Here is a 22894-nt window from a genome sequence, read left to right on the forward strand (position 1 = left end):
TTTTCACATACCTGGCCAATCGCTTCAAAGTTAATGTGTAGCCTACATATGAAATATAAATATTCAGATACTGAGAAGAAAGTAATGGATAGGTCAAAATCATAAACTGAATATACGAACAATCGTACACCTAATTATTTCAGTACTACCAAGAAATGTTTTCCTATGGTGGTGAAAAAAATTAAGTGTCAGGTTTATTTTGCTTGTTTTTTTCGCTTAAATGAAGTAAGTTTAATGTCAAGCATGCAACTGTGACAGTAAAAGAGCGTTTGTATTGGAAGAAAGAACAAAGGCGAAAAGTTAAAGGTTAACATGAGAAAAAAAAAAGTAGGAAAAGTAGAAAAAGATTTTGTTTAGTGACAAAATGATTGACGCGAATGCTTGCCACTTCATTTGTGTTGTGATGGCAAGTGGTGGCATCATGTCTACGCCACTTCTCTGTGTCCCATGTTCTTCTCTTTCTCAAATTATCTACACTAATTGATTTAGAAAATCACTAATCATAGTGTACCTTCATTTCCAATAAGTATCCCAGTTTTAAATTTGTTCCACCAGTATTAAACACGTGAGCATCTTTACTTTAGTAGTCTTTAGATAATGCTGGAAAACAGTATCCACAATATATACGTAATCAAATCAATACGAATTAAATCAATTATTGCTTCGTCGTGATTAGGAAACTATATTATATGACTACTTGATGAGATAAATAAATAATTAGATTACGGGAAATTAGAGATTTCGTAATTGTGGAAGATTGGTTTTTTAAAGGGAATTAACAAAAACAAATTAAGATAGTATTAAAAAATGCTTAGCATTTATTCGTCGAGAATCCAATAAGAGAATTAGCCAGATCAAAACCGACACGTGTCCCTTGCTGCTGCACGTTACCGATAATCGCAAGCGAACTCGCCGTCGGCGCAAAGGCGAGACAGAAAGTCCCCACCGAGTCAACCGGAATCATATAATTCTTCGCGGGCAAAGCCAGCACGTTCCCGCCGGGGAAATGAAAAGCCACCGACGGGACCTCGATGGTCGCCTTACCCGAGAGATCGTAACACGTGTCGAACATCGCCACGCCGTCCGCCTCCGCTCTCTCCAAATCCGTCGTCCCTCTCGCGAACGCGTCTCTGAGCGAGTCGTAGACCACCGTCTGGAGACGAGTCACGGCGGTTCCCGAGTCGATGATCACCCCTCCGCCTCCCGACTCGTCCATCTCGAACGCCGACGCCGGAATCTCGAGCATCTCGCCGCCGACGCTTATCCCGGCGAGTCCGAGGTAGTAGAACGTGTCGAGCTGGTGGTTGCGCAGCAGCGGAGCCACCACGGCGTCGGGAGGGATCTCCGACCGGAACTCGACGGTGGAGGACGAGTCCGAGTCGCGGTCCACGAGGCAGTAAGAGAACGACGCCGCGTCGAGCTGCGACGGGAGAGCGAGCAGACCGCCGCCGAGTCCGAGCAAACCGGCGGCTCCGACGAAGAGACCTTGGTTGCTGTGTCCGCACCCGACGGCGACGCCGTCGACGGAAGACGACCCGATGGTGAACGTCTCGGTGGCGAACTCGCCGTCGGTGAAAGAACCGTCGCCGTAGGCGACCTCGTAGAGACACGTGGCGTTTCTGCACTCGGAGACTTGGAGGGCTTTGCACTGCGGGGAGCCGCAGGAGAGGGCGGCGTAAGAGGAGGAAGACGTCGGCTCGAAGATGGGTTCGGTCTGGTGGTAGCACTCGGCGCACGGGGCGCACTGTAGCCAGTTAACGTCGCTTCCAGTGTCGAGCACCATGTAAACCTCACGCGCCGGGTTTCCGATCCCCACGCGTGTGAAGTACTCGCCGCTTCCTTGAGTGGTGCCGGAGATTAGAGGAGCTTCGATCTCTTCCTGCTCCGTGGTGTGCATTGTGTGCTCGAGATCTGGTTTGGCTGTGCTGTTGATGGCTAGGTTTAAACGAGCCGTTAGGGATTTGACTCGGGCTGAGTCACGGTGGAGTCTGGCTAGTGTGAGAGACTTGTAGTCTTTGTGTTCGGTTCCTCGGACGGAAGCTCGTGAGTGAAGCTGCAAGCTAAGTGAAGAGGAAGAAGGATACTGAGTCTGCTCTTCTTGCTTGTTCAATCGAAACGACGACGTATACTTCGTTTTGAGTATTGAGTCGGCGACATCGAGAGTAGTTGAAGTAGTGACTGAGATCTTTGGCAAGATTCTTGAAGTAACGGAAGAATGTGAAGCGAGGAAGAAGATGAGTATAAGAAAGCAACGGTGAGAACACATTTTTTTAGTTTCCGACCGTTAGATAGATTTGAGACAGAGGGAGTGTCAAGGAGAAGACAAAAGTGAGAACTGTGGTGGTGTTTTGTAGATTCCAAGGATATTTATAGTATAAGAATCTTTTCAAAGGAACAAGAAGATTTATAAATGGGTTTAAGGGGAGGAGGAGGTTTATTCATCGTCTTTAGGTGTGAAGGATAATTAAACTTTGTTTTATGAACTCAATGCGGTTAGTGTGGCGCTTATGAGTATATCTATGTTGCTTAGAATCTCATCACTTTTTATCTTCCTCCTTTATTTTAAAGTCAAAACTCGGCTACTTTTGGCCATGAACTTAGCTTTTGCTAATGACTTCCAAGTAATTTACAGCTCATACATTTCAATTTTTATGAATCTATGCATATATTAAAGCTTCTATCTACCTAAAGAACGTACCTACTTTTTTTTTTTACTAAGAAAGTAAAAAAATAGAGAAGCTATAACTGTGAACTTGTATATATAATACACACTTGTGCATACATTTTGCATATCATATGGCAAATGGATTTTTAAAAAGTTGTGTCTAGCCTAATGGTGACCTAAAATTGTGAAATTATGGTCCCGCATGGGCCTTCGGTGTGTAACACTTATCTAAGTTTTTTTCCTTGTATGCAACGTTTCATTTGATGATTGGGCCCGTTTATACTACATGATGATTAGGCCCATTGATTCTACAAGTCTACTTCTAGTTTTGTTTGTTTTTTGAGAACAAAAACGTTTTTCTGAGATGCTCTTAGCTATGTTATTAAAATTTTATTTTATACAGGAGTATTCAGATACTATATCGCCACTGAGTTTATAATAGAATTGAATAAAATCTGAGTTAAAATAGAGTTAAGTATAGTAGGAATGGATCAAATAAATTAAAATTACGTGCTTTCGTGAATCAATTCACGTCCAAGTCTATACTACATGATGATTAGAGACGCTTTTATTTTTGATCAAAGAGATGCTTTTAACAACATTGTTTTAAGTTTAGAATGGAATAAAATCGAGTTAAAATAAGCATAGTAGGATCAAATAAAATTTAAGTGTTTTCGAGAATCAAGCATCTCCATTCTCCAATAAGAGTTTGGTCAACTTCTCTTAAGAGTTTGTTAAGATAAGGTGAATATAGTTGCGATTGGCCAACCGATTAATCTCCAATCAGTTTTAGCCTTCTAGCAGCTCCTACAAGCTATAAACATATATATTCTCCATGTAAAGTCGTTATCGGTGGTGAAGCGACAATACATCAGCGCAGTAAAGTCTTCACTTGCCACGGTAACGCTACCAAACGAACATATAATAATATAACGTTTCTTTAGTCAAGTTGGGTTATCATTATCAGGGTCACTGTGACAAAACAAAAAAAAAAGGGTTATCAGGGTCCCGCACAAACCAAAATCATTGGATATCATCGATCCACGTGGTAAGAGATCAATCGTCAAATAATCCGAATCAGATTCGCTCAAAATCCCCCAAGACTACCTCTCATCCATCTGTAGTCTCATCTCTATGTTTCCCCCTAGAATTAGAAGAGTGAATTTGCTCCAAATCTTTAAAAAAGTTGGATATTAAGGATTTGCCATAGAAAGGTGGCAAATGGTAGTGATGGGGGGAAAAAAATTTGGGGGATTTAGTGTGTGGAATGCAAATAAGGTGAGTTTGGTGGGTAGGAAATGCAATTATTCATTAGAATTAAGGCTCAACGATTTATCTGCTAATTTTGATTCGATTTGTTATTCGGTTTGATTTGATTAAAAAAGTCTTAATATCTTTAAATCCTGAAACAAGATAAATATTAAAATTTAATATTAATTTTAAAACAAAACAAATCATAAAATACTAAAAAAAATTAAATTCGAATATCCGTATTGATCTCACTTCTATACAAATATATATATATATACAACTAAATATAGTATTTCAAATGTATAATTTCATATAGTTATTATTTTAACATATAATTTTATTAATTTATTTAATCAAATTACTTATAAAAATATTAAATTAAAAACGAAATGTAAAATCTTTACAGAACAATAATATTAATCATAAATTTTCATTAATATTTACTTTTTATTTTATATTAAGTAAAAGATATATTTTTGAAAACAATCTTATATATTTTTTTCTAGATTTTGTTTGTATATAAAAAAGTATATGAAATACCCGTAAATATCTATAAATATTCGTAAATATCTGTAAATTTTTGGAATATCTGAAAAACTGGATATCCGTAGGGGAATTTTCAAAAATACCACTTTTAAGGTACCATTATTCATCTTTAGCACCACTAAAGACACATTTTCAATAATACCTTATTTATTAAAATGGTAAAGACTCTTATATCTTTGTTTTTATATGTTTTTCAAAATTCTAATCCCAAATTCTAATTCCTAAACCTCCAATTCTAAACCCTAAACCCAAAATCTTCAACTCTAAACCCTAAACCCTAAACTATATACCCTAAATTCAATATCCTAAACCCTAAACCCTAAAGTCTAAACTATAAACCCTAAATCCTTAACTCTAAACCCTAAATCTTAAACTCTAAACCCTAAACTATATACCTTAAACCCTAAAACATCAAATCTAAACCCTAAATCCTAAACCTTTAAATCTAGACCCTTCATTAAAAGTAGTGGTAAAAGTGATTAGTGTAAACATGAAAAATGGTACTATAAAAATGGTATTTTTGGCAATTTCTCATATCCGTATTTATCGAAGTAAACCAAATCGAAAAATTAGATATTTGTTAAATATGAAGTAAATAACAAATACTAAAAATTATGGTAGTATTTGATATGTGCATAGCTCTACCTCAAATAAAGTAATTTTACTATAAAGATGAATTTATTCCAATATATTTTTCTATTTATAAAATTGTTATTTTGATGTCTAAATATACTGTATAGAGTTTAGGGGTAAAGAAATAAGATTTCTCTATATTCTAGAAGAAAACGTAAAGATATACATCGGACGATGTTCTAAAAAATAAAAATAAAAATAAAAAGCATTCATCATCTTTTGTGCACACTTGAACAAACTTTTGTTCCGGCCACGCTCGCTCTATATTCTACGTGCGAGTGTCGTCTTCTCTACTCTCTCCCTCTCTCTCTCTCTCTCGCATTAGATCACTCCGTTGACTCTGCTTCCACCCGGAGAAGATCTGTGGTTTCGGAGATTGTAGCTGATTCGCTGTTGAAGCTAACTCGGCAGCCATGAGCTCGGTTTTGCAGGTACAGTTAATTAAAAAAAAAAAGGAATCTCTTTTCTCAGAAAGCTCTAATTTTTTTCATCTCTGGGGGGAGGCTAATCTGAGTTTATGGTTGGTGGGTTATTTTTTTCTTAAAAAGGGTTTTACGAAGTCACTCGCCATGACTTTTGTGTCGGAGATTGGCGACAAGACCTTCTTCGCCGCCGCTGTAAGTGTTTTGATATGCTTTCTCTAGTTTTGTAGGGTTTAAGGTTGAACAAGTCAATTGGCTTCGAAAGTTTTTAAGGATCTGAGATCCATTTTGGTTTGGTATAGGACCTACTGCTGTATCCTTTCAGACAGTAACTTACACTTTGATTGTTTTCCCCTTTATTAGATTCTGGCGATGCGTTATCCTAGGAGACTTGTGTTGGCTGGTTGTGTCTCTGCTCTGATTGTAAGTTTTTTTCTTTTTTTTTGACTATTGCTTCTGAGTGACATCTCTCTTCCAAGTTTTGAAAGCTCATGTCTTTTGCTAATTGTTTAGGTCACGACTATCCTCTCTGCTACCATTGGATGGGCTGCTCCTAATCTGGTATTATTTTTTTTTTTTTGGCTTCTGTTGTGCTTTTTGCTTGACCTTAGTTTGTAGTTTGATAAGTCTTGTGTCACTTTAATCAACCATTTGTGACGGAAAGTTTCAATCTTTTTAACTAAATGCTGATATACAAACCGCCACTTGCAGATCTCTCGCAAATGGACCCATCACATAACAACATTGTTGTTCTTTGGTTTTGGGCTATGGTCTTTGTGGGACGGTTTCACAGAAGGAGGAGGGTAAAATACTTTTCTTCTTCCTCTTCTTCAAGTTTTGATGTCATGAGGATGATGTCTGATTCTACTTTTGTTTTGGCAGGGATTCTGACGAATTGGCCGAAGTGGAAGCAGAACTGGTCTGTTTCCACTTTCTTCACTCTCCTTCTCACATTTTAGATAAAAAATGAACTTCTGACTTTCTTGTCTGTGTTTAATTTATCATCACAGGATTCTGATTTTAAGGCTAATGGTAAAACTACAAAAGATAACAACAGTAAGGTATAGAATTTTTTTTTTTTTTAAAAACACCAAGATGTGTGTGAATATGCATATGTCCTACTACGTTTTAACAAAACCATCTCCTTGTCAAAATGTAGATTGAAGATGAAAACAAGAAACAGAAAAGGCCATTCCTCACACAATTCTTCTCTCCTATTTTTCTCAAGGTAATTAAAACTGAAAGAGCCCTTCTCAGAAAGCAGTAGAGAAAGATCTTTCTGGATTTGATTTGTTTCATGTTTGTTTGTCCTCTCTCTTTCTCTCTTCTTGCAGGCCTTTTCGATTAACTTCTTTGGTGAATTTGGTGACAAGAGTCAGGTTTAGCTCTCACTTTACTCAATTGATTCAATCTAAACGTTTCAAATGCTCACCATAGCTCTTCCTTTTTCTTAAATAGCTTGCTACAATTGGTTTAGCCGCTGATGAAAACCCGTTTGGGGTTGTCCTTGGTGGAATTGTGTAAGTTTTCAGTCGTTTTGTATCTTTCATCACAAAGTTATATGTTTGATAACATTGTCGCTGACTAATATTGTGCCTAAACAGGGCACAGCTTGTGTGTACCACTGCTGCTGTGATTGGAGGAAAGAGCTTAGCGTCTCAGATATCCGAACGAATAGTAAATATATATATATCTCCTTATATAAAATCCCATTTTGAGATAAAGACTCGTTCAAGTTATAAAACTGAGGTTTGTTGTTGTGGTTGCAGGTTGCTCTTTTTGGTGGAGTGCTTTTCATTATATTTGGCATCCAATCGTTTCTTACTTCTGTTGAGGCCTAATGCTTCTTTCTGGTATATAAATACTATATTTCTTTACATTCATCATCATCAGTCATTTTATACAATGGTCTTATGCCTTACTCTATTATTGGTTTTGTGAATAATGCAGGGGTTCTAGGGAGAGCTGAAGATGACGTTGAAGAACTTTGCTATCTATACTTTCTTTAGATATGTAATCTTGATACTAGATGTTTTACGCAAGTCATTACAAAACAATCGGAAAGTTTATTTAACCTTGAAAAAAACATTTAAAAGGGGCGCTGAAGCAGCCATTTGACTTCAATAAAGTTCTGGTAATCTTTGGTTGATTCCTTTTTTTAATTAATGCATGTTAGGTTTAATTTGATATGTGAATGCATATGAAGACTGAAGAGAAACCCATATGATATATAAGACTATAAGTGATAGTATGGAATATGATTCAAAATATGGTGTTACCATATTAACAAGGAACAAAGTTATTGCAAAAAAAGCTCAATTAGTGATGTAATGCATTGTGAGACATGACAGATCTACATTGATATTGTTCTCGTTGTGTTAAAAACAAAAAAGATTGGCCAGGTTTTGCGTTTGAGCTCTATAAATATGAGTATATGACAGGATTAAAGTGTGGATGAATGATGCATTGCATCGAAGATAAATGTTGAACTAGCACGTCTTATTGAAGAAGTAGCAGATTTATATAGTTTTTCTCTAACTCGATTCGAGATACACCTGGCCCATTTTATATGGTTGAGTTCTACACTTAATAATTAGATGACCCAATGATCAATAATTTTAGTGTACACGTTCTCTACTCATAACTAAGCATAGAACCTATAAGCCGAAGAATCCGCGATGATGTTCCTTAGTCCTCCAATTGTTGACGCCAGCATTATGAACACCCCTACAATGATGGAGATCTGCCCAATACAAAAAAAAAAGATAGATCAATGATATAGAAGACATTGATCATCTTCAAAATTGTATAATGAAAAAAATGTAGATATAGATGTTTACCCAATTGACCAACCACGTTATGCTGAATCTCTTTGGTTTCTTTATGATAAGCCACATTATACTTGGGAGCTGCATGCATGTGACGTCATTAAAAAATCCACAACAAGATTGACTTACTTCATCATAACCTTTGTACTCATATAAATGAAGATGTAGTTAATTTACCAATGTTATTCAAGTGTACTTACAAAGAAAGAAGTGGGTGCAAAGCCAAATCCTCCAAAGAACCCTAGAAGGTCTCCAAAGAAGGGGAAACTCACTCCAATGAACAATGTAAACGCTGCCATTTCCAATCACAAATATTCAATTGACTAATTTTATTTATATATATTAACTATACACTCTTAACTAGACATATCATGATGAGAGAATTAAGGCTTACCGACATAAATAGTTCTAGTGAAAAACCTCAGAACAACTCCATGCTTAAAACCGAACCTAGTAACCATCATCCTCTCCAAAAGGTCAAAGACAGGCATAGCAAACACTTGGTAGCTACCAATGACGTGGACAACAACCATGAGATTAGCAGAAGCAATAAGCCAAGCTGGTCTCTGTAGATTATTCAGCACATTGTCGTCTACGTCTTGACCAAAGGCCCAATAGCAGATTAGAGCCACCGGGAAATAGCAAATGGCGTTGACAAAGTAAGCTCCCATCACTCCTTGCCACATGGGCACCTTTGATGGTCTCTCAGGAGTTGAAGGCATCGTTGCTTGGATCTCTAGAGCCACGGCGTGGCCCGCGAAAGCGAATGAGATCTGACCTAAGGCGTTGAAGATTCGGAACATGGAGTCACTTGGACTCGTAGCTTTGTAACCGTAGCTAACGTCAGGGATTCTTCCATGTGCGATACTTCCTGCCCACGCTATCGTCGAGTAGCTATTGTACATAATGTATATTACAAAGTATGATCAGTCTTGACCTAGGTAATTTTCGTAAGGATCATTGATCTAAACTATAATGTCGTGACTCGTATAAATAATTGATCTAGTAGACTAGTACTGATCTAGTTGATGTAACTTGTATTAATTTTTTTTTTCAATGTATATTAAAATTGACAAAATCTAAATGTTTCGCTGCTTTACTAAACTTATATGTTTGCGATTTGAATAATTTATTTCTTCCTAGGACTGCAAAATATTGTGTTTATACACAGAGTAATTTTACTTGTAAACCTAAAAACAGAAGAACAGAAAACTAGATGCTAGGCACTCAATGAACATGTTAGTTGAACTTATTGTTGTCTAGTCCAATGATTTGGCTTATATAAAATGGTATATTGAAAGTTGTAGCATTTTGTTACAACACGTTAATGCATGTGATTCATGTCAATTTTCCAAAACTGAAATATATAATCTACTAAGAAAATGATATATGGTATTGCATCAAAATGGTAAAAGGATAACGTGATGATAAGATGTGAAAGAGTACTGACCTGAGGGACATAACGGCGGCAGCCAAGGAGACACCGGCGACGGAGTTAAAGTTAGGGAGCTGGGAGAGGAGGAAGTGGACCCCACCGAAGGCGAGAATCCAATACGTCGATCGCACGGGAGCGCAGGTGGAGCACGTGACATCCACGAACTGCTTTAGGCACTTGCCACCAGTCACCATGTAAACAATGCAGCACCCGACCTGGACGATGAGCTGTTGCGGGAGGACGATCCATGGGCCGAGTTTTGGGCCGAAAGCGTACCGGCCTAGATCGATATACCGGTCAAACCGGGTTCCCGGTACGCACTCGTGGAGCTGTACCATCTGCCACATCGTGTTTAGGGTCAGTCCCCATGTCAGTACCAACATTAATGTCCCTGGTCCCCTGTTTCCACCACACATCAGTTACCTTGTCATTTTCCAAACCAACAAAGGAAAAATACAATTGATTTTCTTTTGATTTTTGCATGTTCAATTTTATTGGGTCGGTCCCCATGTTATTTCACAAATAACCCCTAACCTTTATATCTGAATTTTATTGCAACTAGTTCAAAATCATCATCTTAAAGTGCACTTAGCTTCTTCTTCTTCTTTTTGGTTTTGCATGTCCTATATATGAATCTTGCAACTAGCATCTTAAAGGGGAATTTGTTTCGCATGTTCTGTGAATCTTCTTATATCTGAGTAATAATTACAACTACTTTCAAAGTCACCATCAGCTTATAGTGCAGTTGCTTCTTGTTTTTCTCTCTTTTCTCATTTACTGATTTACATATTCTATATGGATATTCTTATATCTGAATTTGATTGCAACTAGTTCAAAACAATCAGCCAAAAGTAGTATAAAGTTTTTACGAGTTTGTTTCTCAAAAGAAAAAACTACGGAAATAAAGAGTAACTTATATTACAAAGATCCGAGACGTGAATTTCCACTTATTTACATGTTTAATTTTAAACAATTATATGTATTTAGAAAAAAGAAAAATTATATTGTGGCTAACAAAATTATATATAGTCCTTTTGTTTGTTTTTAAGATCGTTTGAAAGTTGAAATACACACATAAAAATGAAGAAATTATGGGCCTAATGTTGTATTTTCTTGGTTTAAAACATAATTTAAGGCGAAAAGTTTATAGAAAAGAGTGAAATGAGAGTACCAGCCAAGGTAAGCCATGGCATAAGGGAGACTCAGAACTCCGGCACCGATCATAGCCGTGACGGTGTGGAAGGTGGAGTACCACCACTTGGCTGGCCTTGATGGTTCCGCCGCCATCCATTTCTCGCCGGACTTCTGATCAGTTTCCTGCAAACAATATTAATAAGAAAAACAAAAGAGAAAGAAATAAATAAATGAGAGGGTGAATGACTATGGAGGAATACCTTAGAAGGAGAAATGGGAGAAGCAGAGACCATTGTGTGTGTGTGTCTTTGCTGAAAAGTGGGATAGATCTCAATTCCCTTGATATAAGGAGATAACTCTAAGCTTTTGACTATGCGGTGCTTTGAGTTATTATTTTGTCCAAAGAAAGTTTGTTTAAATGAATAAAATAAAGTTTAAGTAAATTTTCTTAAAGATCTTACCTAAACTAAATGCACTTGAAGGGCTTTGTTTTTTCCGCACGGTGATCATTTAAAGTTGTGAAGTTGTCTGAACCTCGAAACGTGGAAAACTTGTCAAATTCAAGAAATGTGTAAGAAATCAAAAGAATACATATTGAGCTATGGATACCACAACACACTATCACAAAGTTAGAGGTAATAAACATATATCGATTTTGTAACCAATGAGAGATTTCCAATACATAATATTATCTTCATCTACTTCTTTGGACATTTTCTTCTTTTCTCAACTCTGTCGTCATAAGTCATGTTTTGTTGTTGTTGTTGTTGTCATAACACATGTTTGTAGTAGTACGACGCCAAATACGAAACATGCAGTTACATGATCATACAAAAGAAATGTAGTGCAAAGATTCACGTTTCAATTTGTTTGGACTCATTCTTACGGTCGATTTTGTTTAAAAAGGTTTTTACTTATCATTTAAAATAAATGATTTTATTAGGAGAATAAAACCTTTCGAATATTAAAGACTGATGCAGCCCACCAACCACACCCACAAAGAGTTAAAGCGTCTGTTTAGAGAAGTATTAGCTATAAAAAGAGTGGAAAACTTTGAAAATTAGCTTTTTGGCTTTTTCAATATTGTATTTATCAATTTGCATCTTTTGCTTTTCCTGATCCCACTTAATGGTGCCACTCTTGAAGTTCAAGCCTGTGTGGATTAAATAATACACATAAAATTTTCAGTGCTGGCATTTTCTTTCCTTGAAACATCTTTTAAGAAAAGGGCCTTTGGTTATGTTCGCATGATTCGATCGAGAAAATCTAATGGCTGCGATACATTTGTATATTGGCTTGACCTGTGGTACAAAAGTTTTTCGATATTTTATCAAAATTATAATGTGCCACGTGAATAGGACCTACCACCTGAGGTAAACTCACATTGGTTTAGGACAAGGAGTGTGCTCAAGAGTGGAGAAGAGAAGTCGGGTTTATCGTCTTAAATTCAAAAAGGCAGTCGATTTAGTTTTAGTGCGCTTAATAGTTCCTCTGTCTTATCAATATCAATCATTAAGCTTTCTTCGTTTTTTTAGACAACTTATCAATAATTGTGGTCTTGCTGCTTATTCTTTGAAATAATAAAAATTCAAATTCAAAATGGTGAATTTAACGGAGCAAAACAATAGGAAATCTGATAGACTGATACCAAAAGAAAAAGAACAAAAAAAAAGGAAAAACGGCAACAAGGCTACAACATAAAAGCATCTCCAACGATGACATCAAATTTGGTATAATCAAATTTGGTGTTGAAATTATACTAAATTTGGTATTTTGGTGTCAAACATTTTTTCTTTCATCTCCAACCATGACACCAAATATTACACCAAAAATAATATTATATTATTTGATGTTTTCTATTTTGATAATTCTATTATTTTTAGTATTTGAAATTGATAAATAATTATTTTATCACACTTTGATATTATGTTCTTTAAATTTTCGTAATTATACATTTATAAAATTTATTTTAACATTTATACAAATTTATTTAAAATTTATTTAACATTTATACAAATTTATTTAAAATTTAAAATATAAATAATACAATATATTTATGTTTAATTATAAATTTGAAATGATTAATAATAATAATTGAAACAAATTTAAACTAATTAATAATAATAATTGAACTATATTATTAAATTAAAATATAATAAAATATGTATATAAATTATTTGTGTGATAAATAGTGTTACACTAAATTTCGTGTAACACTATTCACTTTACACCAAATTTAGTGGGATTGTGCAATTTTTGGTGTTCCATTGGAGATGAAATTATACCAAATTCAATGTTTTGGTGTCCTATTGGAGATGGCCTTTGGAGATGGCCTAAGAAGCATGTTTTGCGTTTTACTTCAGAATCTGAAGTTCAGATAGAGCTAGCTAGGAGAGTGATATGTGAGCAAATGCTAATCGGAATGGGGTCTATAATGAAAGATGCATTTAAAAGATTTATTCGAAAGATTTAAATTCTGGTTTGACAATAGTGTAATTCTGACTTGATAAAACCATAACCTTTGCCAAGTGTTTTAAAAGAATTACTGATATTGCATTGTACATGCATCCTTCATATCTGCAAACAAACTTAAAATCCAAACACGACCGTAAGTATATATGGTTTTGATCTTCTATTTCCTTGTCAATCTGATAAACGTCGACTATTAGGAGGTTCTTGATTTTGAGTCCTAAATATGACGCCATAACATTAAAAAAGAAGAGCTAACCAAACTTTTTATATATATAAACTTTCCTAGACAACAACAATAATAGTTTGGTAGCTTCGGTAATGGTCAGACCCACAAGAGGATGCCATTTTTCAGGCAGGAAAGACACCATCTAAACACTAAGTCGAGTTAGACCAAGTAAGAAAGCATTTTTGTTCATATGATGAAAACTAGTTAGCAAAATGTAGAAATCTGAAGAAGAGTTTTATTTATTTTTAACATTATCCCATGAAGCCAGCTCCTGGCATGTTAGGCTGCCCTCCACCACCACTACCACCACCTTGTTGTGATCTTACAGGACCTTGTGCAAAAGCTTGACCACCCATTACTCCTGACCCAACCATCTGTTGAGGCTGCTGCTGTGGCATCTGATTCAGCGGCGAAGTCTGTTGCTGCATCTGATTCAGCGGCGAAGTCTGCTGCTGCATCTGATTTAGCGGTGAAGTCTGCTGCTGCATCTGATTCAGAGGCGAAGTCTGCTGCTGCTGATGATGTTGTTGAAGCTGAGACATCTGATGCTGCTGTTGCTGTTGCTGCTGATGATGTTGGAGTTGTGACAATTGATGTTGCTGCTGCTGGAGTTGTGGCAGCTGTTGCTGTTGGTGGTGTTGTTGTTGCTGGATCTGTTGCTGCTGCTGCTGCTGATGGATCTGTTGTTGCTGCTGCTGCTGATGGATCTGTTGTTGCTGCTGTTGTTTTGTAATTTGCGGCTTAAACACAACCATATCCTGATAGATCACAAAGGAACAAACGGTTCAGTAACTACTGACTGCATTTCTTTAAACCAAACCGATGTGTAGAGAAAGCAGTGGCGCATGATGGATTAGACAGGCACCTTTAGCAATCAGTTTGGAAGTAAAAACTCAAGAGACACTAGAGCTAATGGATACATGTGAAGTGAAACCATCTATAGATATCTTACTTGATGTTTACTTACCCCTGGAAAAAGCATTCCAATCAAGCGGCAAGCCTTGTCAGAGACAGAGAGAAGCAGCGTCTGTGACGGCAACTGGATGACTGCACACTGCACTTCAGGTAGACTTTGTTATCATAAAAAGCAAGGCACATGGTGAAAAGATTGATAGATTTCCCGTACGACTTATGTGCATATATCGATTAAACTAGTAACCAGCCATCATATTGCTATCAAGTTCGAATAAACGGGAGTGACATATATAGGAAAAGGAAATAACTGGCATAGAATATCAACAAAACTTACAAGCTTCTTATCCTGAAGTTGTCCTAAAAACCCATGCTGACTCATGGCTCGAAACACAAGGAAGTCAGCTTTGCCAACATATTGCCTGATACAAAGGCAGAAGAAAGTTAGTGATAAGAAAACAAACATCTACCAATGAAAAGCTATAGCAAGAAGACAGTACTTGTTATTCATATGATCCTGGGATATGAGACGAACAATCTGCATGGTTGGTGGCCAGTTTGCTGCCAACCTGAGGAGACGCAGAAAAAAAGAGAAAGCAAAAACTGCTTTAGCAGCTAACAATAATTTCTCAATGCGTAGGTAGACTGCTTATGAAACTTTCTTGACAAGGGTAAGAAAAAAATTGTCATATTTCAGTTAGTTATGAACTTACGAATCAGAGGCAGAAGCATTTCGGTAACCCTGTCAAATATAAACAAAGACATTACAATTTGCTAGGAGCAATCCAACAAATGTTTGGATAAGAAAGATGTGATTAAGCATTAAGCAAGAATTTGATCCTACAAATTCTTACATACCTCAAGTCTGGTGATAAGAACAGGTTGCCCTTGTCTTTGCCCAGATAAATTTCCCTACATGAATTAGAAAGTGTAAGTTAAAATTATCATCAGACCACCGCTGCTATTTCAGACAAAGTGAACTGACATTACCTCCCAGACTTTTACGTATTTGGATTGCGAAGGCTGCATAGCCCCCGATGACGCCTGTGACAGCTGCATATTAGGAGCTGAACTGTTACTGCCACCAAGTTGTTGTATTCCTGGTTGTGCTTGTTGGCCAACTCCTGGAGTAGGCATCATTCCACCCGTTGCAGATGAGACATTTCCTTGACCGAGGCCAGTCATCATGTTTTGGTTCATGGAAATTCCACCTTGCATCATCTGTGAACCAGAATGATTTCCTTGGTTCATCCCTGGCATCGGTTGAGGCATTGGTTGAGAAACACCAAGGTTCGAAGTAACGTTTGACGTTGTTTGAGGACTAAAGGAATTGTTAGGGCCCGGGCTTTGCCCCGCTTGTGCATTTCCCATAAGTGCACCTGAACCAGCAATTGAAGTATTTCCCTGCTGTCCAGATGAAAACCCAGTTTGTGAAGGAGGCTGAGATGTAGCCATTCCTGTCGATATCATATTTGACATATGCATTGCGACTGCACTTTGCCCAGCCGACGAGGCTGCCCCCGCCAGAGCTGCAGAGCTCATGACTTGTCGAACTTGGGAAAGGTTATTCAACAGACTTACATTTCCAGGAGGACCAGAACGCAATGGTGGCGTCATTCCACTAACCACAGGCTTAACATCTGGTGCATTCTCGGCATTAGTGATCATTTCTTGAGAAACTGACGATGCTGAAGATGTTTGAACTGAAGGAATTGCCTGTGCAGCAGGTCGAGCTGCGGAAGAGGGGATATGCGGAAAATTTGGAACTGCTGCCATAGAAGATACAGTGCTAGGCTCCTGAAATTTAATTCCAAAAAATCCAATTAACAAGATTTATATATTTATGTTAAGTTATCTAATTAGTTGATAAGATTTCATTTCATATATACGTATGGGATATTCAAAAGAACCTAACGTTAAATCAATTTAACTAAATATCTTATCAAGCACCACAGAATAAATTTTTATAATCCATTTGCGATTTATAGTTTCTAACAAACAGACATGAATCTATTTGCCAATTAAGCTGTCACCTCCAACCGACTAAAAAGATCAAATAGACTTACAACTTTCACAGTAGCAGTTGGAACTGGTCCAACAGAGACTGGCTGCCGGTTAAGAATAGGCCCATTGGCTGAAAATCACACAAAAAAAGAGATCTTCACATAAAAGGAAGCAGGATATAATCGGAAAGACACACAAAGAGAGCAAGATATTTCAACTAAAAATAGGGCCTGCTAAGCATAAGTACCTGATGGCACAAGAGCTGGAGGTTGTCCAGCGACTGGAAGAGATGGAGCAACAGTGGCCCTGTCCATTTTCACAGGGCTCTGAGTCTGTGGCAAATTGGTAGCAGTATGACTTAAAGCAGCACGTGCCTCCACAAAATTCTCTGAGATCAGGACAAGATAGAATGTGTTCTTAACCGTGTCAATTGACAAGTCCCCACTTTGAGGATTGAGCTTTCCCTGCAATTAAAATTGGAAAAAAAAAGTTACTCACAAAACAATCTTACTTCAGCCTGTAGCACTGACGATAAAGAGATGACTGAAAAAAGAAACACTTATGTAAGCTGAACATCTAAAGAAATGTAAATAGATACGCAGTCTCACCGCATTGTATAGTGCTCTAACTTTAGGAAGCTGCTTGGGACACACAACAGACAAAGAAACAGAGCACTGCAGAACAATATCGCAGGTGAGGGATTCCCAAAGAAAGAAAAAAGTAACTGTAGCAAGTCGTAACACATGGGAAATTCCCAAATAAAAAAAGGTACCCTCGAAAAATATGATGCCACTGTCTCGGCATCTGATAAACGGCTTTCAGGTTGCGCATCGCCATTTTCATTTCGTTCGGCATTTTGCAGTTTTGGACGATATACAGGTGTTGGCAACGAGTAGGGGTTGCTGGCTGTGATTAAAATACAGTGCCTTTTAAGATCATTACTTGGTTGAGCTTGGCCTGAAGGAGGAGGAAACATCTGCGTCATGAAAGGCAGAAAAAAAAACGTGAGGTTTAAGGATCTTAATATCTCTGACAGAAGCAGCACTATATACAATCAGCCCATGGAAAAAAGAAAAAATTAACTGAGAAACTAAACTTAGTCAAAATGGCCCAAACACATGCATTTCTAGTTACGGCATAGAATGATTAAAGATAAAGTTTTCCCACCATCAATGCTTCGGCAAGACCTTCGGCTGTGGCAGCTTCATTGAAACCACCGCCGGCAAATTGTATGGATGAAAGCCAATGCAAGAAAATGTCAACATCTCTTGTCCAGCCACTCCTTTGTACCAAGCAACCTAAGAATACGGAAAATAATCAGAATTAAAATGGAATAGCAAAAAAACGCCTAATACAATGCTTGTATTTGGATATCACAGTAATGGAGGAGCGCAATACATACCAGAATATGAACCATGTGAATTGAAGATGACCAGCGATAGCTCAACATTCGAAACAGGGTTCCTCTGCAAAGTTTAGAAGATACATAAAGAAGACTCATCAACCATCGACTTAGACATAACAAACTGTCTACTGTTCGCTCAAGACTGAAAACTAGAGTTTTCCTCAAAAACCGTACCTCTCCATTTAACTCACTGCCACAGAAAGACCTGCAACAACCCACACAAAAAGAGATGAGCATTAACAGAGACGACGGAAGTAAAATCTCACTAAAACATATGCTAATACCAATTTCAACGTAATTGAGAGCTAATTAACATTTTACATTTTGCTTTTTTTTCTTTAATTGACGAAAACAAAATATCACCACACAGAATCAAATACGAAACCACAAAATTGAGAGGCTAATAGATAAAGGGGCCATTGATCAGAAACCCTAACATGGAGAGGGGGATGAGAATAAAACAACAACCTGATGATTTTGTGGAGGTAGTCGGAGACGATGGTATGCCAATAAGGACCCAAGGCTGCAGTGCCTTCCGCAACGACGATCAGCTGTTTCATCTCCGACAGCTGGTTTGTTGACGACATGTTCGGTCGGGAAACTCGCCGCGAAGAAGCTGCGAACGCGAATCAAAGGAAGATTGAAAGACCTCTCTCTCTCTCTCTCTCTCTCTGGCCTCTAATTACTGATCTTCTTCTTCTTATATTAAGAGCGTTACGATTTTTCACCCACGGTAACTTCTCTAGGAATTTTATCTTTTTGGTAAAGTTTTTTTCTTCTTCTTCTCCTCCGGTAAAAAGGAGGAACCAAATTGAATTACAACTTTTGTTTGTGGTAGATACTATAGGAATAAATCAATATAATTCTAAATATCTTTGAATTCAAATTTGTTACTTAGAAAATATATTTAATCTGCGTTTTCCAATTTAAGGCTGATTTTAAATTTGACCAAGAGTATTTTTCATTCAGAACTAGTTATCTTCACCAAACAAAATATTTCCATTTAGAAAATGCAAAGAATATACATAATTTATTTAGTAGTGAAGGTCAGGTCGAACTTGTTTCGTAAAACATTTTTAAACGCTAATACTATACCTCAGTAGACTAAAGAGGTAGAGGCCATTTTATAGTCCATTTTAAGATTGTCCCCAACACTTGTACATGGGCCACTTGGCTATCATGCATAACTAATCGAAAAATGATTGATTCATGGATATCATGCACATCATGAGACGATTATGAATTTCGTCAAAGTAGTAAAGGATCCTTAAGCGCATCAAAAGGGTTGTGGAGTCTTTTGGGCCGCAAGTAACTAATTGTTATTGCCCACAAAGTTTTATTTCCTTGTGTATTAGAACATGTTTTTGTTTGACTTTTAAGACTATCTTTTTAATCCTAAAAGAGGTCTGGACAATTTTCATGTGTGGTGCAATAATTAGCTATGATCTGAGCCAGAACCAGCCTCCACATACATTATGTGTAGCCTTTAAGATCTTATTAATATTTTTTTTAAAACAACTATACTTCGTGTAACAAGCAAGATCCTCTTATTAAGATGCATGAATCTTAGACAAAAGACAAGTAATTGTCAGTCGTCGAGATATACTTCTATTAATTACAAGTATGTGGTTCTAAAATCGTAGTGTTGATTCCGTGAAGGTTATTAATGAATAATAATCTGTGGTCAGTGTTTTGAACAGATCTTACTCGAAAACAGTATTTAAGAAACGTACAGAATCTTTGAACAATCGTCATTGTTCTTCTCCCTTTAAGCATCTCAAACACATTAAAAGATCTTCGTATCCTACACACGTTTTATTACTGGACATGCTGACAGTAAACTATTCTATTTGATCCCATAAGATATTTTCTCCATTTATGTAAACAAGTACTAAATGCATAAATACTAGTTTGGCCAAATACTCAAAACAAATATCTCATGTTTCAACTGAAAACATTGCAATAAAGGGATTATAAAACCAATATAAATCGATATAATATTTTTGACCAGAAAAGAGATATAAGATAAGGTCCAAACACATATTTTTCTATCACATGATGAACACATCATATTCATTAACGGTGGGAAACAAACCCAAATTTTAGATGTGAGCAAAGAAAAAAAAACTATTTCCTAGTCAGCATTTTCTTGTCTTATCCTAATTTACAACTTGCCAATTTGATCGATTTTTCTACAAAAGGGAAAATAAATTTTAAAAATAAAATGAAAATGAAATGGGTCACAAGGCGTTGATTATGGCCTGCTTCTTGGAACATCCTAACGCAAACAAATCAACTTCTCGAGATCTCTTCTCTCCACCGCACTCATCGTTTGTTTTAGCGTTGGTCGCCGCATTGAAAATGTTGACCCCGAAAAGCCTAACTACATTCTGAACCGGGTTAATTACCTCCGTACCGGACCGGACTTTCCAGTCGATATACAATTGCCGGTCCGGTCCGGTCGATCTCTCGAAACAAACCGCATCACCGGCTCTGAGACCCTTCTCTTTAACGAACCGGCTCCACCCCTTGGTCAACACGTAACTTTGACTGCTGTTCCAGTACGAGTAACGGAACCGCCACACTTTCCCCGTTCTGTCTTCCAGATTAATCAAAACGCCTTTCGTCGTCGTCGCCGTCTCCGGTAACGGAAAATGCTTCTCCGCGTGCTGTTTCGGTATCACCAACCGGTTAAGCTTCCCCACGTCGCTCGGCGTAACGGTTTTCTCGAAAAGAACCTCTCTCGAAACGCCGTCGTTTTCGTTAACGGTCGTCGCCGTCTTTCGCCGTTTACCGTTACCGTCAAGAAACTTCCTCTCGCTCTGTCGAAGCTCGTCGGCGTAGGTGTGTTTCCTCAGCATGTCGACGATCTCGGCCTTGGAATGAGCCTCGAGGAAAGCAGACTCCGAATCGCTCGCCGGAGATTTGAAGTTCGTGACGGCGGCGTCGCGGCCGCGGAATCTACGAACTGCGACGTCGTAGGAAGCGGCGGCCTCTTCCTCCTCGTTGAAGGTGCCTAGCCAGACGCGCTGGTGCTTCTCGTAAATCTGAGCTCCCCATCTCCCGTTGGGCTGAGGGACGACGCCTTTGAACTTCGACGACGGGAGCTTCTTCCGCGACTCTGTCTCGACGCCGTTGTTCTCTAGATCGAGGACCACGCTGCTTCCGCCGCTTCCCATTCTGTAGAGACGCATCGCCTGAGGAGGAGGAGATGGTGTCTTCTTAGTAGACATGGAGAGAGTTTCTGAAGTGTTGTTGTTGTTGTTGCTAGTGTTGTCGTCTAGACAGCTGTAATCCATTTTTTGTTTGAACGTAAATAGAGAAATGTGATGTGTTGGCTTTATGAGATGAGGCTTGACTATGTGTGTATATATATAGACAGAGGGGAGTGCATGTATGTTCCCTTTGATGTTATTTGTTAAAACATGATAGGATGTACAAAAGATAAATGTAAAATGTGGGTAACGTATGAAGGAAAAGTTGAAATTATAATAATAATGGGGGGAGATGCAGGAGAGTGGGGTCAAGTCTTGCAAAAATAGCAAAATGAAATAGTTAAGAGGAAGTTTCATGGGAAGAGATAAAGAGGGTCAGTCCAAAAAATATGGGTACTAGTGGCCATATATCAAATGCATTGAGAGAACATGGACATTGAAAAGGAATCTGTTGTTTCTGAAAATTTGACTACGAGACAGAGAATAATACTCTACTTAGCAATGAGTGTCTTGATGCGTTTAGAACTTAAAATAGAGCTGAGAATAACCATGTTGTTTTTTTTAACTGAGGCTTTGAGAATAACCATGTTAATATCTCTTCTTTTGCTTGCAGATTAAACAGAGAGTAATATGCATATCCAATTAACTGAATGGTCCATATCGAAATGGAGAATTGCAAAAAATATATGTGAGTTACTGTTTAGAGTTGACTAGTTGAGAGATATGTAGAAGAAATAATGGGCAATGTGTAGCAGAGATGAGGATATAATAGGGAGCCAAGTGGGAAGGGGGCTCACATGACATTTGGACCTTCTCATCTTTTCTTTTATTTGTTGTAAAATTGTGCATCCCTCTTTGAAGCTTTTCTTGAAACTATTATTCGCCATTCCACGTTTGGTATGTGACGTTTCTCTTTACATTTTATGCAATTTGTTTGCTTTAGTTTGACTATCATCATTGGTTTCTTCTATGTTTCCTATAGCTACTTCAGTTTGGTTTTATCCTCTAAGCACTTACATTTGTACGTAGAATCTTTCACTGGCTTTTCTACGCTGCTAAGTCTATACATTGCACTAAGGTTTCCTTTTAACTCAGACACGAGATCCATCAAGCTACGTTTTTTAAAACACTTATAAAGAACCTCAAATCAAACCTTGGAAGAAAGGTAATATTTAAAGAACATGCGTTAATCTGTTCACTCTCTATTGGAGAGAAGATTCATACTCTAATTGCCAACTATATTTTGGGGTTTACAGAAACATGGGATGCAATGAGGCAGTGATCCAAAGGACCGAGGACTGTCGCGTAGTCAATTGTGGGTCGGGATCGGTTGAAAGTTTCTTCTTCTAACCTTTGTAATAGAAAGATATGATATTATCAATCTTGAGGAGGAACAAGATCATAGCTTATGGCTGAGTATTACATGGGACACCTCCTAATCTTATAGAGTGACTGGTCCCTTCGGAACATTGTCTGAAGCTTTGATTAATAAGAAGAACGTCTAACTTAAACAATATCCAAATATAATAGGACATCCCTTTTTAGTAGAAGAATAATTTTGATAATCAAATAAAAGAAAATTAGTTTCATTATTTTGTGTGTTACAACATCACTCAATCATATTTCTTATAATTGAATATCTACAACCCACGAGAAATGAATTTAATTATCCATAAGCATAAAATCGAACCCTCAGATTGTTTATGGTATGCCTATACTAGTTAAAAAGTGGTGATTTAGTTGATG

General features: G+C 37.5%; 5 protein-coding genes across 7 annotated transcripts; 1 reads left to right on the forward strand and 4 right to left on the reverse strand.

Moving 5' to 3' along the window:
* Positions 1–701: 701 nt before the first annotated feature.
* LOC108818728 (protein ASPARTIC PROTEASE IN GUARD CELL 1) lies at positions 702–2493 on the reverse strand. Its single transcript, XM_018591652.2, has one exon. It carries the CDS (start codon positions 2264–2266, stop codon positions 812–814), a length of 1455 nt encoding a protein of 484 aa, XP_018447154.2. The 5' UTR covers positions 2267–2493; the 3' UTR covers positions 702–811.
* Positions 2494–5280: 2787 nt separating this feature from the next.
* Positions 5281–7666, forward strand: LOC130502065 (GDT1-like protein 4). The gene is made up of 13 exons (XM_056996883.1): positions 5281–5526; positions 5644–5712; positions 5881–5940; positions 6031–6078; positions 6229–6320; positions 6400–6436; positions 6528–6578; positions 6677–6745; positions 6852–6896; positions 6976–7037; positions 7122–7194; positions 7287–7370; positions 7468–7666. The coding sequence occupies exons 1-12, from the start codon at positions 5509–5511 to the stop codon at positions 7356–7358; spliced, it is 696 nt and encodes a 231-aa protein (XP_056852863.1). The 5' UTR covers positions 5281–5508; the 3' UTR covers positions 7359–7370; positions 7468–7666.
* Positions 7667–7997: 331 nt separating this feature from the next.
* Positions 7998–11330, reverse strand: LOC130502064 (lysine histidine transporter-like 6). 2 transcript variants are annotated; one of them, XM_056996881.1, is made up of 7 exons: positions 11175–11330; positions 10952–11097; positions 9796–10179; positions 8740–9239; positions 8546–8637; positions 8358–8426; positions 7998–8260 (listed from the first exon to the last, which is right to left on the reverse strand). In XM_056996881.1, the coding sequence occupies exons 1-7, from the start codon at positions 11205–11207 to the stop codon at positions 8162–8164; spliced, it is 1323 nt and encodes a 440-aa protein (XP_056852861.1). In that variant the 5' UTR covers positions 11208–11330; the 3' UTR covers positions 7998–8161. The 2 variants fall into 2 exon arrangements, with proteins under 2 accessions (XP_056852861.1, XP_056852862.1); XM_056996882.1 differs by having other exon boundaries at positions 10952–11085; positions 11175–11293.
* Positions 11331–13638: 2308 nt separating this feature from the next.
* On the reverse strand, positions 13639–18620 carry LOC108831307 (mediator of RNA polymerase II transcription subunit 25). Of its 2 annotated transcripts, none has more exons than XM_056996885.1 (15): positions 18402–18620; positions 18108–18138; positions 17931–17994; positions 17696–17826; positions 17301–17504; positions 17137–17202; positions 16776–16992; positions 16591–16658; positions 15515–16321; positions 15383–15436; positions 15238–15266; positions 15025–15093; positions 14862–14946; positions 14565–14666; positions 13639–14370 (listed from the first exon to the last, which is right to left on the reverse strand). In XM_056996885.1, exons 1-15 carry the CDS (start codon positions 18518–18520, stop codon positions 13864–13866), a joined length of 2553 nt encoding a protein of 850 aa, XP_056852865.1. In that variant the 5' UTR covers positions 18521–18620; the 3' UTR covers positions 13639–13863. The 2 variants fall into 2 exon arrangements, with proteins under 2 accessions (XP_056852865.1, XP_018460367.1); XM_018604865.2 differs by having other exon boundaries at positions 14580–14666; positions 18402–18619.
* Positions 18621–19959: 1339 nt separating this feature from the next.
* LOC130502063 (AP2/ERF and B3 domain-containing transcription repressor TEM1-like) lies at positions 19960–21329 on the reverse strand. Its single transcript, XM_056996880.1, has one exon. The coding sequence runs from the start codon at positions 21230–21232 to the stop codon at positions 20174–20176; it is 1059 nt and encodes a 352-aa protein (XP_056852860.1). The 5' UTR covers positions 21233–21329; the 3' UTR covers positions 19960–20173.
* Positions 21330–22894: the final 1565 nt, after the last annotated feature.

This window comes from Raphanus sativus, unplaced genomic scaffold (genome assembly GCF_000801105.2).
Source record: "Raphanus sativus cultivar WK10039 unplaced genomic scaffold, ASM80110v3 Scaffold0409, whole genome shotgun sequence".
Classification (NCBI taxonomy): domain Eukaryota; kingdom Viridiplantae; phylum Streptophyta; class Magnoliopsida; order Brassicales; family Brassicaceae; genus Raphanus; species Raphanus sativus.